This window comes from Fusarium phalaenopsidis (assembly GCF_050370095.1).
Source record: "Fusarium phalaenopsidis strain FUZ10S chromosome Unknown contig_32296, whole genome shotgun sequence".
NCBI classification, from domain to species: Eukaryota; Fungi; Ascomycota; class Sordariomycetes; order Hypocreales; family Nectriaceae; genus Fusarium; species Fusarium phalaenopsidis.
The window spans coordinates 1753722-1768912 of NW_028145408.1; the positions used below are offsets into that span (position 1 = coordinate 1753722).

General features: G+C 55.0%; 3 protein-coding genes across 3 annotated transcripts; 1 reads left to right on the forward strand and 2 right to left on the reverse strand.

The window, feature by feature from the left end:
• Positions 1-3314: 3314 nt before the first annotated feature.
• LRP88_06117 (uncharacterized protein) lies at positions 3315-5485 on the reverse strand (the record flags this gene model as incomplete). The annotated part of the gene is made up of 2 exons (XM_083242657.1): positions 3315-4408; positions 4480-5485. The coding sequence occupies 2 exons, from the start codon at positions 5483-5485 to the stop codon at positions 3315-3317; spliced, it is 2100 nt and encodes a 699-aa protein (XP_083101593.1).
• A 4566-nt stretch (positions 5486-10051) lies between these two features.
• On the forward strand, positions 10052-12280 carry LRP88_06118 (uncharacterized protein; the record flags this gene model as incomplete). Its single annotated transcript, XM_083242658.1, has 2 exons — positions 10052-10582; positions 10634-12280. 2 exons carry the CDS (start codon positions 10052-10054, stop codon positions 12278-12280), a joined length of 2178 nt encoding a protein of 725 aa, XP_083101594.1.
• A 466-nt stretch (positions 12281-12746) lies between these two features.
• On the reverse strand, positions 12747-15161 carry LRP88_06119 (heterokaryon incompatibility protein-domain-containing protein; the record flags this gene model as incomplete). The annotated part of the gene is made up of 1 exon (XM_083242659.1): positions 12747-15161. One exon carries the CDS (start codon positions 15159-15161, stop codon positions 12747-12749), a length of 2415 nt encoding a protein of 804 aa, XP_083101595.1.
• Between the last annotated feature and the right edge of the window lie 30 nt (positions 15162-15191).

A 15191-nucleotide genomic window follows, 5' to 3' on the forward strand; every position in this document is an offset into this window, starting at 1 on the left:
GATGCTCTAGGATCGGAGTCCACGGATCGATTACATATGACGATGGGCAAGCCAAGGTCGGGGGAGCCGCCGTCGAAAAGGGCGTCGGACAAGGCAATGCAAGCAGGGTCGGCCTGGGGGTGAGGCGCGCTAAAAGGGGAGAGCTTCCTAAGCCCGGCAGACGCCTCTTTCTTTTTCTTTCGTCTGAAGCAACCAAGCAAGCAGGCAAGCTCACGCTCCCTCTCAAAGTCCGCACCTCAAGTGTGTCTGTCTGGTGGGCGACTAATAAGAACTCGATGACTGAGGCGGAGGTGGGTGGGGTGGCGGAGTCCTTCTTTGGTGTGACCCCCTCCCTCCCCTCTGGGCGGTAGCGTTGCACAGTGAGTTAAAGAGGTGCCGGTTCAGCTGGAATTGTCTTGAAGGAGGCGGCCGCCCGTGACGATGACCGGCGTTCCGTTCGCTGACAGTGAGATCTAAGGTGGTGAGGTGAGAAGTTGGTGATTTCGTTTTTCTTGCTAATAGAGATATATTCTTGGACGGTTGAGGTCGATGGGACTTCGGGGACCTAAAGATGTCCGGTAGCAGTAGCAGGTACCTCACGGCAGGTACACCTTCCTTTGCTAGTGAAACAAAAAGAGTTGCAGGGAAGAGATTCAGCCAAGCAGGGCAGGTGCAGAATAAGTCCTTATTCGAATCAGGTAAAGGGCTAAAGAGAGCCAATGCACGTCGTCTCGTCCATGTCATTTATCTCGTCCCGCCCAATCGTGAGCACCTTGGCCTGGCAGGGCTACTACGTAGTAGACAAAGTACTCTTTACCTGTCTGCCTGTTAAGACGATGGGAATATGCAGGCCCGCAACCGCATCTCACGCACCGTTTGACCCCGGCCCGGCACTTGAACTACAGTACAGTGCATTACATGAGCGCTTGCTTATGACCTTTGACGCCGTATTCGGATTTCAACGTTTGAGTTTTTTTTTTTTTTTTCTATAGAGGAATAACGTGACATGCAATGACAAATACTCCCCCAACTTGATATCCATCCAATGCAGACACTGACAGCCGTAGCCGCGTACGCGCCGTCATCCATGACAACCCCAAGACGGACAACCCCCTAGTCAAGTCCAGTCCCGCTCGATGCCGAAAAGTCCGCATTGAATTCAATGACGGCAAACACATGGCCGAGCAAGGGATTCCAACAGCCTCTGCTTCAGCCTTCAGCCCTCTCTCCAAGATTGACGAGAAAAGTCCAGATTCGCCCTCCGCAAACAGGATAGCTCCCAACGCCTCCTGGAACGCCCAGACTTGCTTGCCCCCCCGAAAAGCCATCTCCAGCAAAGTCCGCAGGTACAAGTCTCCTTATATCCAGTGGGACTGTCCGTCAGAGTTGCATAACGATGGGGGGTTCGAGACCATCGACTCCACAGCTTGTCAGGACTCAAACTGCGCCAACATTTGTGTGTTCTTCACCACCAAGGCGGCTGTCTCTCTCTTTCCGCAATGGACCCCGGTCTATTGAAAGGACTCTTCTAACCACCGGACGTTGCCTCTACTCCCGGGATGATACCCAAGACAGGGGTTGTTGAAAGACGGGTTGCAACCGGCGGTGTCTGGTGAGACTGCCTAGAGATGACATTAATCTCTGCTTAGACAATGATTATATCTACATTATCAATTCGCAGTGACGATGGCGTGAACCCTCCTGTCTCAGGCAACTCTCCCCCTCCAAAACGACTTTAAAACAAGGCTGCCATCCCATCTTCTCTCTTCACGTCGCCGGGACAAACCGTCATCCGAAGGCTTCCAAAACCCAACCCCGAATACGTGAACCCCCCAGTCGAACTAGAATCGCATGATCAAACATCTTCGGCATCCGGGGAGGGGCTGTGCATGTCGAATCCACTTCTCTCAACAAAACCCCATCCATTATCTGCGCGTCCCCGGTTCAATTGGTATAGCTTCATTATTCATGCTGCCTTGGGGTCTCTTTAGGGGTCCTGTTTCAGGCCCGCTTCGGGTTGCGTTTGATGTCATGCAACCCCCAGCCCTCGCTGTGACACGTATGGGAGGGACGCCAGTCGAGTGTAACCCAGCTACACGCGGCTGACGTTGCCGTAGCTTATGCGCTTTGCTCTATCAGACAGGATCGCTATGAGACATTTGACCAGAAATGGCCCTGGCCCACGTGGCAGTCCAGACTCATCAGCCTTTTTGTCTCCGGTTAGCTCTTAGTAAACCGGACGACGACTCATCCGCTGCCATGAAGGGTATTGCTAAACATGACTTATATCAGACGGTGATTATCCGCTAGGCCGGTCAGGATTTAGGGCTAGGCCCATCCACACTCCGTCCGATGACGGGAAGGAACAAATCCTATTCTATTCCTGTTCTTCACAGGAAGCAGAATGTTGGCTCACCAGCTTGGCCATTTGACATACGGCATGTTCCGGCGAGCCTTCCTCGCAGACCGCTGTCAGTACCTGTTATTTTCGGTATATGACAGCTAATGTCTTGGGTAACGCCAAAGAGCATCTTCAGCCCCTTTTCATCATTCGCTTCACCCAGATATAAGCCATGGATGTGCGTCAAAGACCCAAGTTGATATAAATATCTACTCCATTCCTGTATTTCTGTCATTGAGCACGCCAATGGCTACTCCCATAAATGCTCCTCCACACAGCCCAGCAGGCCTGGGTATCTTGTTCAAAACAATGGGGGGCAAGCTTGTATTATATATACACTAGACCTCTCTTCCACCGCACCGCTTCCAGCTTGATGCCCGCCCAAACTATCATCTCCGCCACCTCTAGAGGTCATGAGGGAAGAGAAAGAAAAAAAGGTATTTGTCTAGTAAACGTTCGTGAAAGAGAGTCAAGAAGAAGAACCTTGGACCGTCAAGCCCGTCTCAGGGTATGCTTTTTGTGGCACAACAGATGCGCCCCCAGTGCTTTTCAGCTTCCTCCTTTTTGCATTTGCAACAACAGTAGAAAAATTCCTCCTCTTTTAGTCTTTCGACTTCCATGTTCTATGTTTCCATGTCCTTCTCTTCAGGCTTGTAGTACCAAAGAGATCCCAGATGATGATGTATAACCACATTCAAACGCCAAACAGAATGCTTCTTGCGCCACCCAAGTATGTCAAGATGTGACAACAAAAAGGGAAAAAAGGGAATAGCAATCACCTCAAGAGGTGGCCGTAGATGGTTGGTGAGAGAGCAATAGCAGTAGCAGTACTAAGGGAGTATCTCAACATTGTTCATGATGCAACAACAATGTACAGAACGCTCAGGTATCGAGAAACAAAAATCGCAGGAATGGAACGACGAGAGTCTCATCGTCAGATCCTCTCACGGAATCGGGACGGTGGTGAACCGGCGGATCCGTCTTGCGACGCAACGGATCCACCACCCACCGATCCGCCGAGGGCGTCCGAGTCGGGCCGCGGCCGTGCTGGCGGATCGGTGAATGGATTTGATTCCGTGATCGGCGTCCGCGCCGGGCCCGTTCGAATAACGGGTACGCCGCTGACAGGACGCATCGGTGATCCCAGGGCTAATCGATTCGAGTCTCGGTCGCCGGGATCAAACGCCATGGAGCCTCTCCAGTAGTCGGAGTGGCCGCTCATGACGCTCTCACGATTTGTCCGGGGGTCTGAATATCCATCGCCGCCGACTTGGAGAACCGAGGGCAGTTTCTTGCCCGATACTCGGTAGAATCCTCGCTCGCCGGTTGGTTCAGGTTCAGGAGTCGGTTGCTTCTTGCCAGTCAAGCCTGCAAGAGCAGCAGCAACGGAGAATCCTCCAGCGCGCTCCGCCATGGCTCCACCGCTTTCACCTCCAGGACCGCCAATTGCTCGAGTACCGGCCTGGTTCTCTCCAAGGAGACCGCTAGTGTGCTTCCTCTTGTACCTGAAGGCGAACATGACAAGCAGCGCTAGGAACGCCACACCCGCGACACTACCCACAACACCACCAATCACTTGCTTCTGCTGCGGTGAAAGCGTACCAGGTTCCGTGTCATTAGAAGCCGCTGTGGTTGTCGCGGAGGGTGGTTGAGCTTGAGCCGTTGCTTCGCTGTCGCTGCCATAACCGCCGCCACCTCCACCTTCGCTGTAGTCTCCTCCCCACCAGGTCGACGTCCAGCTTTCGTCGGCGATTGACGAGTAGATTGAGTCTGACAGGCTGAGTTGTGAGGCGTCGGTAGTCGCTGCCTCAATCGAGGATGTGACGAACGTGGAAGAGACGATGGTGATGGTTGAAGAAGTCACGGTTTGTGGAGTGTTGGTCGTGGACAAGGACTGCTTGAAAACGGATGTATCTGATGATTCGGTGGCAGACGCATCCGTAGTAGGTTCAGACGTGGCTTCTGAAGTGAGGTCAGTTGTGATATCAGTCAGCGTCGTAGGATTGGCTGATGTCGTAGTGAGATCTTCTGCAGCGGGCATGTCAGTAAGCACATGGCTGGAAACCTTAGCAGCGAACGGGAGGGGCGAGTAGACATACCAGTGGTTGCGGTAGCAGTAGTCGCGTTCTGCGACCCACTGAGTTCAGAGGTAGTGTCAATGGCAGACGAGGGAGCCTCCGTCGAAGCTGTCTCCTGACTCGTTGTTTCCGGCTCCGAGGACGTAGGAGCAGCAGACGTCTCTGGAAGATCGCTAGTAATGGACTGGTACTGCACATCGGACGTGGGAGCCAGCGTGGTGTCGGAGACGGGATCGGGAACAGGAACAGACTGGGAGACGGTCGCGTCCGGGAGAAGCGTGGAAGGCTCGGGCTCAGTCATGTCGGGAGTATCTGTCTCGACGGCGGGGGCGGCATCGGAAGAGGGCGGCGGAACATTGTAAGTCGCAGCCGGATTCGACGCCGCTGCCGCCACAGACGGCGAAGGATCCGGGTTGGAAATGGCGACGGTGACGCCCGAGGCGGAATCCACGACGACGGTAGCTGGGGCGCCAATATGGGTTTGGAGCTCGATGGGAGAGCCGGCAGAGTCGACGACCTGAACGAGGGACACAGTCTGGACAACTTGGGTGACGAGACTATCCTCAGCGCGAGGTTTTAGGTCATTGGCGGGGGCGCTGCCGTCCTGGGGAACGTGGAGGTCGAGGTTGGGTGGTGTCTTGCGCCGGTGCAGGCGATGGTGTGAGTGACGGGAATGGTGGCCGTCGCTGTGGAGCTGATCGTGGTCGTTTGCATCAACGGTGGTATCCCTGAGATGGTGCAGATGGATGTGAGCGCGGTGGACGTGGCTATGAGAGTGGCTGTCGTCGTTATCGTCGTCGTTATCGTCGTCGTTCTCGCCTTGGTCGCTGGCGCTGTTGGAACGAGCGTGGTAGTGAGGATGCGATGCAGAGCGAGAGTGGTGAGATGCAGACGCAGGGCCGGGCAGATCCGAGGACGAGGGCGAAGGAGAGGAAGACGACGAAGCCAGAGGCAAGGCCGAAGGCGAAGGATCGACATCCATATCCAGGGCCTGAGCGAGTGAAGGCCCGCTGGATGAGTAAGTCATGGTCCGGTCGTCGTGGCCGTGGGCGTGGCCCGCTGGAGGAGCTGGGGGAAGCGTGGCGATGCCGATACCTCAGCAGTAGACACCCAAGACTAGTTGGTACTGGATTGCGTACCCGTCCGACGACGCAACGCAGGGACGTGCACCGACGGTTTCGAAGCGGGTACCTAAAATAACAACTGGGCAGGTCGGTAGCCCGTAAAAAAGTAGTGGTTAGGGATTGGCGCTGGACCGACCGATGGGGAACGCGGCGCGGCGATCGTATTCGCTAGTTGGTTGGTCCCTTGGGAAGGATTTCCCCTTGAGGTTGGGTCGGGTTTGGTGGTCGACGAGTTGAGTGGAGGGTCCTACTGTAAACTGCAGCCCTCAGGGCTTTAGGTGCTGGAATTGGAATTGGTGGTGGAAGAGACGAGTGCAGAAAAGTCAAAAGCCAGTTGTAGCATCGACAAGCACATGGTCATGATCATCCACTGCCTGTCCTGTCCCAGAAGCAAAAAGAAATGGGAAAGACGCTCAAAATCACACAAGCACTGAGCAATCTTTACGCACAAAGGACTGAACTGGGCTGATTCGGGTGGATGTCGGCGGGCGGGGAGACAGACAGTCAAAGGACAGGATCCGGGATGGATGCTAGGAGATATTCCGCCCCTTGCACTTCCAGTCTGTGTGTGTCCTTTGTGATGGTCCCTCTTTTTTTCTTTGTTCAGAACCCTCGAGAAAATCCAGGTCGTTTCAATCGATAAAAAAGAGAGGCACGAAATGAGAGGCTGATGCCCTCGTTCGTTGCGTCGGTCGGGGTTTGCGAGGTTGGCTGGCTGGGGCCTCGGGATCGGTAGGAGCGGACAGGGTTATCGGTTGATGGCTGTTCCTTGTGTTGCGTGGTGTTTGCTTGCTCCAGCCTTTTTTTTCCTTGCGCGCGCGTGCTCTCACACGTTGGTCCTGCGCTGCTGCGGTCCTCTTTCTGAATCCTTCTTTTGGCGTTGGTTTCCTTGCATTTAATAACGGTTTCCCAGTCTGGACGATGGCATGGCGACAAAGCAACAACAAAAGGAGCGCTGGTTGGTTGGTTCGTCGTCAAGGTCGTCGTTTCTCGTTTTGGCAAAAGTCGTCTCGATTTGTGAGGATGAAATACGAAAATGAGCGGAGGGCGTCAATTTGGAGGGCCGGGTAAAGAAAAGAGAGCGACTAGAGAATCGAAAGGGTAAAGGAGAGGATGGGGCCGGGAATGGTGACAGAAAGAAAACAAGAGGAGAGCCCGAACAGAACAAGAAAGGGAAAAGAGAGGAACAAGGTGGGCGAAAGAGTATACTAAAATGGCGAGGGACAGAGAGTAAGAGACGAGGGGAGCACAACACGACCTTTCGGGCTGGTCATCTCCAGGCCTGGATCCAATGCCAATGGTGACCACCACCACCCGGGCTCCTGGTCGTCCGTCCTCGACCGTCCGTGGGTTCCAGTCTGTTCGTCAAGGTTGTTGCGCCTGGTGCGGTTGGGATGGGATTGGATTGGATTGGATCCAATGCATGCTGGGGGCCCTGGTCAGGCCTGGGGATGGACGGTCTTGGCTAGGTATTGTTCCTGAGCCTGTGCACCAGTTCCTGTGCTTCTTTCTTGTTTCTTGTTTTTTTCCCTAATGAGCAGTAGCAATGGCCAGTGATCGTGCCGGGATGCTGTGGACGATGAGCGGTTGTGGGATGGGCTAACGGCCATGGGACAAGAAGCCGCGAGATGGGATATAATCTCGCTTGAGATGAAGGTGGTGGCTCTTGGGCTACAGACGGCCAATCAGCGTGGGGTAGCCGCACGACATCACGACATGGGGGAGACCACTAGCCAGGTACCAACGATGGAATACGACGAGAAACACAAGCCGGGGGGCACAAGAGAGCAACAAGAGATCCAACCTGCGCTTCGGAGGTATTCTTGGTATGGAGTAGGTTGTTTGGGTCCCATCCCATCGGTCAGGGCCTCGTCGGTTGGCCCAGACCCAGGTCCCCTCCTGTCGCTGGCATGGCCATCAGACTATAATGGACCTCTCAACTGCGGCGCGTACACGGAGAATACTACCTATAGCACACAAATGATGCCTTAGACGAGGTTTGCATACGAGAGTGACTGCTGACATCCAATTGCTTGGCAGAAGCAAAGTTGGGGCTTTACTTTACTAACAGAGACGGGACACCAACACAAAAGAGGCTTTCGATAGCCTCGTCCCGCACCCGTTAGCCACAACTGCCATTAGGGTCTCGAGGACACTACGAAACAGGCCATTCGGCTTGGCCTTGGCCTTAATACTTGCTTTTTAAAACCACGATGCGGACTTGGGTTCAATGCTCAGAGCCAGACTCATCTTAGCAGAAAAAGGAGTCTCTCCCACTTCGGTAGTTCAGGCCGTTCTCTCGACTCTCCTCAAAACACCCATGATCCCCGTCTTTATTCTTTTCTATATGCGCCTTCTCTTGCATCTTTTTTTCTGGTGACAGGGGATGCGGGTAGGAGAAAACGGTGGGTGGCATCCCATCCCTGCCCTTGAACTGGAATGGCCCATCCGGTCGGTGGTGGGCAGAAGCAACGCGTCGGTCGGGGGGGAAATTAGACCGGGGTTGAACGCGTGTGTTCCGTAGCCGGGGCGAATCAGGGCTCGCGATGGAGGAGAGAGACTCTTCTGACTGGAGTATGCAAGTCGTTGTTGAAGACGCATGACAGGAGTCTACAACCGCGTGCAGGATGCTCCGTAGATGGGATGGGATGGGAGAGATGGTTGTTTCTGGCATCAACAGAGCAAATGCTCTCTCATCTATCTCAGCATGATCGCCCTCATCGTGCAGCTCATTAATCTGAAATGTCCATCTGTGGTAAGGAATGCCAGGTTTACAAGGATCAGCAAGACTGAATCAGATGCCCTCTCACAAAGGACGCACACCCGCCAGACACTGAAATGTTTCTTACTCAGTCCCAGTCACTTCGGAGCCTCTTTTGTCTCTCCCTTTGTCTCTCTGTCTCTGTACTTCCCGCAAGCCAATTAGCTTCCGAAACACCGGAGCCAAGAGATTCCAAAAATAATTCCCCTTGTTCCTAATGGGGCCGCGCGATGGCCTGGCCCGTGATGAGTCCCCTGTGACGAGCGGGGCCTGTGAGAATTGTTCCCCTGACTTTGGACTTGGGGCATACCAGAACAAGAGTGGAAGTCGTCGTCACCTGGTCTTGGAGATTTGGATCGAATCACAATCCGTGAATCAGGGGGCACACGCTGTGTCTGCATCGTACACACATGGGCGGCCACGCATTCCCACATTCCGTCCCTTGCAGGATCTACTGGGTATCCCATCTCGTGGGCTGGGCAGGCCAGGCTCAGATTAGAACGTGGTCATGGCATCAGGATTTGCACTCTACTCCGGACGGAGGAATTCATTTTGGCTCCTGACGAACCATGGCCGGGATGTTTCCGTTCTCCTATTCCAAGTTTGGATTGTTGAATCTATTTGGGGTCACTGTTGATTATCGATCGAGATGAGTATACAAAGAGTCTTGTCGTCTGTTCCTTGTACCTGCATGCAAGATGCACATCTCTTCTCAGTCGGTCAACATTTCATCATGTGAACAAGACGGTGAGGGAACAGTTTTGAGTCAGTCAGAGGCCATCCACTGCTCGAATACGAGGTTTTGTTAATCGCTTGCGTCTTGTCGACATCCGCACATGCAGTCGCCCGCCAGCAATACGAACGGGTATTAAATCACTCACGAGTCCCGCCTCTAGAGAAGAAAAAATTGTCGAGAGTGCGTGTCTCTCTGTTGGCCACCCATCGGCCGAAAAAGCTGCTGATGTGATGGGCCACGGATGTCAGAATGGATAGCCTGGCAGAGGCGAATATCCATTTGCTTCCTCCACCAAGCGGCCGACACGCAGGACAGACAAAAGCATTGACAACACGCTTCTAGACACCAACCAACCGGGACATCTCGCGCTGTTGATGGGGTTGCGTTGCAGGTTACCAACCTGACACCCAGCATCTCGTCAGGCACAGAAAAATCGCCTCTTGTTGGAACATGTAGAGATGGGCAAAACAACTCACAGCCATGGTCAAGCCACTTTCAGGCACACACAGACAGCCTTGGTGGAGCACCTACGTAACCTCCTCCCACCATCAATCTCCATGGGTAGGTAGGTACTGTATCAAGCTCGTGCTGTAGGTCCAGCAAGTCAGCCTCGACATCTGTGATTATGGCACTCGACCAGTTTTGTAAATCCACGATCCAGGTCAAACGTCGCGCCAGCAAGTGTCGAGCCTGTGACGTCGTCGTATGCCTTGTATCACGCCCAGCGCCAGGGTCCAGGGACCACCATCTACTGCATCCATCTCTACCCCACGTCCTTTGGCTCCCTCACCATCGTCACCTCACCCGACCTTACGCCAGCACATCCATCTGCAAAAGAAGGGGTCGGTGAGAGACTGAGGAAAAAAAAGTTGACTTTGTTAGCGCCCGAGGCCCTGCTCCCAAACTCTTCCTTTCCTCCCTCACCTCATTCCTCCCACCCCCGCATATCCCCGTTGAGGCCATCCATCCATCATGGCCGACCCCTCTTCTCCCCCGCCGCCGCCTCCCCCGTATTCCGTCCAACAACCTCCGTACTCTCCGGGTCCGGCGGCATACAAACCGTCTCCGACTCCGCCCGGGCCGTATCCGTCCCGTCTCCAGGCCTCCGGCGCGTGGCTAGCTCCTGATCCCCGCTCCTCCTCTACGCAGTCCCTCCTCCCTGTGTACCCCTCAGAAACCTCGCTGCAGAAAACCCCACAAACACATGCTGGAGATCATCAGGGTCGGCGCAAACTACTCGTCATTTACCTCCATGGCTTCCTGGGAAATGATCAGTCCTTCCGTTCATTCCCGGCTCATGTTCATGCCCTCTTGACCAACTTGCTCGCCGACTCACATGTCATCCACTCCAAGATCTATCCGCGGTACAAGACGTATCGTGCCGTCGACGTTGCTCGAGACAACTTTAGTGAATGGCTGACGCCTCATGAGTCTCCCACTACGGATGTGGTCCTAGTGGGACATTCAATGGGTGGCATATTAGCTGCTGATGTTATCCTCATGGTATGGTCACTCCTCTCTGTCTTGTCAAGGTACTAACCCCTATATATGTAGCCAAACCCAAGCCCTTACGGCACATATCCCTTCAAGCATCGCATTCTAGGACACATCTCTATGGACTGCCCCTTTCTCGGTCTTCATCCAGGCATTGTCGTATCTGGGATATCAAGTTTGTTCAAACCTGCAGCAACGCCTCAGGACAACAGCCAGGAGAACACCAATCTCAACGCTCCATATGGAATCTCAGAAACTACCAGTCCCGACAGTTCGTCCCTGAATCTCACAACGTCTCACAGTTCCGTCCCTGGGAGCCCCTCATCCGCAACATCAGCATCTGTCTCGCAACTCCCCCACGACCCATTCTTCAACCAGCCCTTCTTCAACGACTCTGCCCTTCAAGAGCGCCCCTTTGTGCGCCGCATGCTTCACTTTGCCTCCAAGTACCGCTCTGAAGGACTCGTACAAGCTGCTGCCAAGCACGTCGTCTCGTACCTCGAGTTCGGCAGCTGCCTCGCCGACCTCTCAGGTCTTGAGTCTCGATACGCCCGTCTTCGTGCCCTCGAGGACGTTGACGAGCTCCAGCTTCAAAATCAAAGTCGGGACCCTCGTGCGCCCACGACTAGAGTGCGCTTCGTGAACTACTACACATTGTGTACCGGCCGCCCCAAGACTCCCAAGTCGGAAACGCCGAAGGCTGGAACTCCCGAGGAGTTTGCATCTTCTCAACAATCAGGTTTTAGCACGCCAAATACAGCGGCTGGGACAACTCTTAGTCCTGAATCTTCCTTTTTACAGCCTAATACGACTGAAAACCATCTCGGTGTCAGTCAGGAGAGTCCCAGGCCAAGCATAACGATAGAACACCGTGATACAATGGGCAACGCAACCAATCATCAAACTCTCCTCGATGCAAACCACAAAGATTCCCCAACACAAGCAAACACCACCCAGAACGATTCTTTCAACGACACAGAAGCTATAACTTCGGACATCAACCGATTATCTATGCACGACATCGATCCCACACCCATCGACGACTCCAACCCTCCTGATCAACCACGTCCCAGCGAAGAAGTCGAACTCGCTCCCCTCCCCGACCCTCCAGCCCCTCCCGAGCTCCCAGACCTCACCATTTACACCGACAAGGACGAGCGCAAGCAAGCCGAAAAGGAGGCAAAGCGCCTCCAGCGCGCCTACGAGCATGCCGTCAAGGACCACGCCAAGGCCGTCCGCGAGCGCGAAAAGCTCCTCGAGAAGCGTCGCCGCCGCGCGCAAAAGGAAGCCGACAAGGCCCTCAAGGAGGCCGCGCGCCAGGAAAAGGAAGCTCTCAAGGAGGCTGAGCGGGAGGCCCGCGAAGAGCAGCGCCGCATGGAGAAGGAGGCTGCAGAGCAGCAGGCAAGGGATTGGGAAGATCACCGGCGCGCTGCGGAGGCTGAGGTTATCGCCGAGGCGAGAGACCTCAACTCGTCGAGACCAAAGAAGCTGCGCAAGTTTTGCAACCTGCCCAGAGATGGCAGCAAAGTGACCGATCCGACTTGGGTCGATGTCTTCATGGCTGATGTGGACGAGGTCGGAGCCCATTGTGGACTATTCTTCCCTGGGCAACACTATGAGCAGCTGGTTGGAGATGTTGGAAGCCGTATCATGGGATGGGTGCAGGAGGACTTGACAAAGCGAGCTATTCTAGAGATGGGAGTGTGAGGGTTGATTTCACAGTCAGGATTACCGACAAGTTACAATCGGGGAGACACGCCATGGCCAGATAAAAGATACCCAGGACATTAATAGTATTGATTCCACACGATGCTATCCCATGTACAGTACCTATGACATGTGAGATGGTATCTAGAAGAAGCAGAAAACCTGATAAACACCCCGCCCCGGCCGTCCAGCCATTCATACATGCATGCGTCTATGCGTTCGTCTTTGCCATCCTGTTCCCAGTCTAAAAACAAACAAGAGGTATTAAATATATATATGGTTGGTGTAGGTAGGTTGTATATATGAGCGTATATGTCTTGGTAACATGTAGTCGAGTTGTGTCTTGTGCATACAGGGGGTATGACATGTAGCAAGGAAATGTTGTAGTTGTAGTGCAGTTGGAGTTGCAGTTGTAATGTAGATGTAGATGTGGATATGATAATCATGGGGAGTCATTATAGGGAGCTTAGTAGATGTCGAGTTCCCTCAGCTCAACATCCAGTCTCCTCTCCTCGTTCAAGGCTCCCTTGACGACAGCCGTGCCCTCGTCGACGCCCATCAGGCCGCCGACGCCGAGCTCCATGGTACCCAGGCGGACAAGCTCGCCATCGGGTTCCCAGTTGCGGCGGCCGCAGATGAGAAGGTTTGCCGACTCGTACGTCTCGTCAATCACCCAGTCCTGGCCCGAGATAAAGGCGCCGATGAGCTCGTGCTCACCGGGTGGGGTCTCAGCATCCGAGCCGGCACGTAGGAGCATAGCAACAAGGGAAGGTCGGAGGGTATCGCGGAGGTCTGGAGAGGTGATGGTGACGTTCGAGGTGGATGAGGAGGAGGAGGCCGAGTCAGCGGTAGGGGGTCGGACGGTGAAGCGGATGGTGAAGCAGTAGGTCTTGAGGCGGAGGAATGAGATTGGTGTTGCACGTGCGGTGATGGCGTCGGCGTGTTGCTCCCAAGAGAGGACCCTATCGTCCTTGAAACCAACCGAGATGGTCATCCTGGGTACAGCAGAGATGTTGTCGATGAGAGGTGTGTCGTCGCCAACCTGATAGAGGTTGAAATAGGGGCCGTAACCGGTGTACTCGGGACGGATCTTCCAACCAAGCCAAGTCCAAGAGGGGAATGGGCCTTGGAGACACATGGGGTGTGTTGATACCTCGGTGTCGCCTGCGGGATCCAGTCGCCAGCCAAGGCCAATTGCAAGACGATCTGTTCGAGTGGGTGAGGAGGACATGTTTTTGAAGTCCTTGGCATGATAGAGGGGGAGGCCAAGGATATTATCCATGGGAGGATCCATGTGGGCGTATTGATCCAGGATGCCCCTAAAGGCATCGAGGCGGTCATCCGGATATGTGAATTCTCGGCTGAGGTATCCGTTGACCTGGTTCTTGTAATCGCCTGTGCGAGTGCCTGCGCCGTCGAGGGGGAATACACGGCCCAGGTTGAGAGCGGGCTTCGTCTTGAGAGGATAAGAGATGGTTTCGTGACAGTGGAGGGATTGGCACTGGTAATAGATCTGTGAAGGAGTAAAGACGAGGCGGCGACGGGATAGCAGGCCCTCCTGATATGTCCAGCCGCGAGAAGCCCACTTGGAGTTTGCTACCTCAGCATCGGGTCTGATGAGGGAAGTTGTGAAGTATCCAGCCTCGGTCTGGAGCGACAATTGCTCCTCACGTGGGACGCTGATGCCAGGAATGCCGTCGTTGATGCCCTCGCCCGCCGCAACAATGAGGGTGAGAGTAGAACGGGAGTAGATCTCGCCCATCTTGTCCAACTGCCGCCGTCGCTCCGCAGCGTTGTACTGAGGGAAGCAGTACCGATCGATCCAGAGATACCTGAATCCAAGAGACCTCGTCACTGACATGGCGTCGGCTACCAATGGAGGCAGAACCTCAGGCAAGCCGCTGAGCTGATCTGACTCGATCTCAGAGGGACTGCCCCGTACATAGCTCAGCGTGACATACTCGATCGTCGGGACATTGAGGTCATCCACAAATACCACCTCCTCCTCGCGACAGTCAATCAACTTGAGGCCTCGGATCGGTGGCCCTCGGGAACCGCAAGTCGTGTGGGAGTGATTCGTCAAGCAAAAGTCGATCCATGTCCGGGGCAGCGCGGGGTCAAGCTTGGGCGGGATGATACGGCCTCGAATCGCCGGAGTGGCCTCTCTGTACCCAGCGACGTCGTCGTTCCCTTCGACGACGCGAACGATGTAGCCCCATGGCAGGGTCTTGCTCTTGGTGGTCACTTCGAACAATACGGCGCCTCCAAGCTCATGCTTCTCTCCAACACCAAGACGCTCAAATGCCTGTCGAATGCGCAGGTAGGGTGTGAACTTGCGTGTCAAATCCGGCTCAGCACCCACCAGGGCCTGAAAGAAGATGCAGTAAGGGCAGGCGGACAACTCTGCGAGGGTGTGAGCCAGCGGGATCCAGGGTCGCGGCTGGCCGGGCCGCCAGTTTAACAAGCAGGGGAAATCGATGGTCGCGCAGATGGAGCAGGGCGGGTGGTCGTCGTCAGCAACGAGGAGGCTTAGACCGTTCCTGGCAGGCTTCCTCGCCTCTGGGTCCGCGCGGCGCCGTCGCGACGTGAGCTGGTGAACATCTGGTGAGCTCTCACGGGTAGAAGCCGAATCCCATTCGGGGTGGTGGCCGTTTGCGCTGTCGGGGCGGCCGCGGCCGAGGCGCGTAAAGGCGAACAGCCTCGAGATCTTCTTCATGCCGGCGGGCACGCGAGCAGCCGCCGAAGTGTTGGAGCTGGTCGCCCCGGCGGGTTTGGCGGTGGCCGTTGCCGCCGAACGGTCATGATGGCTCATCGAGGGGCGAGTGGACGGAGGAGGGTGCTTTGCGTGAGCGGGCGCGAAAGCGACGAGGAGTTGCGACATCCAGATGCGACGAGGGAGATCTTGTCGGCC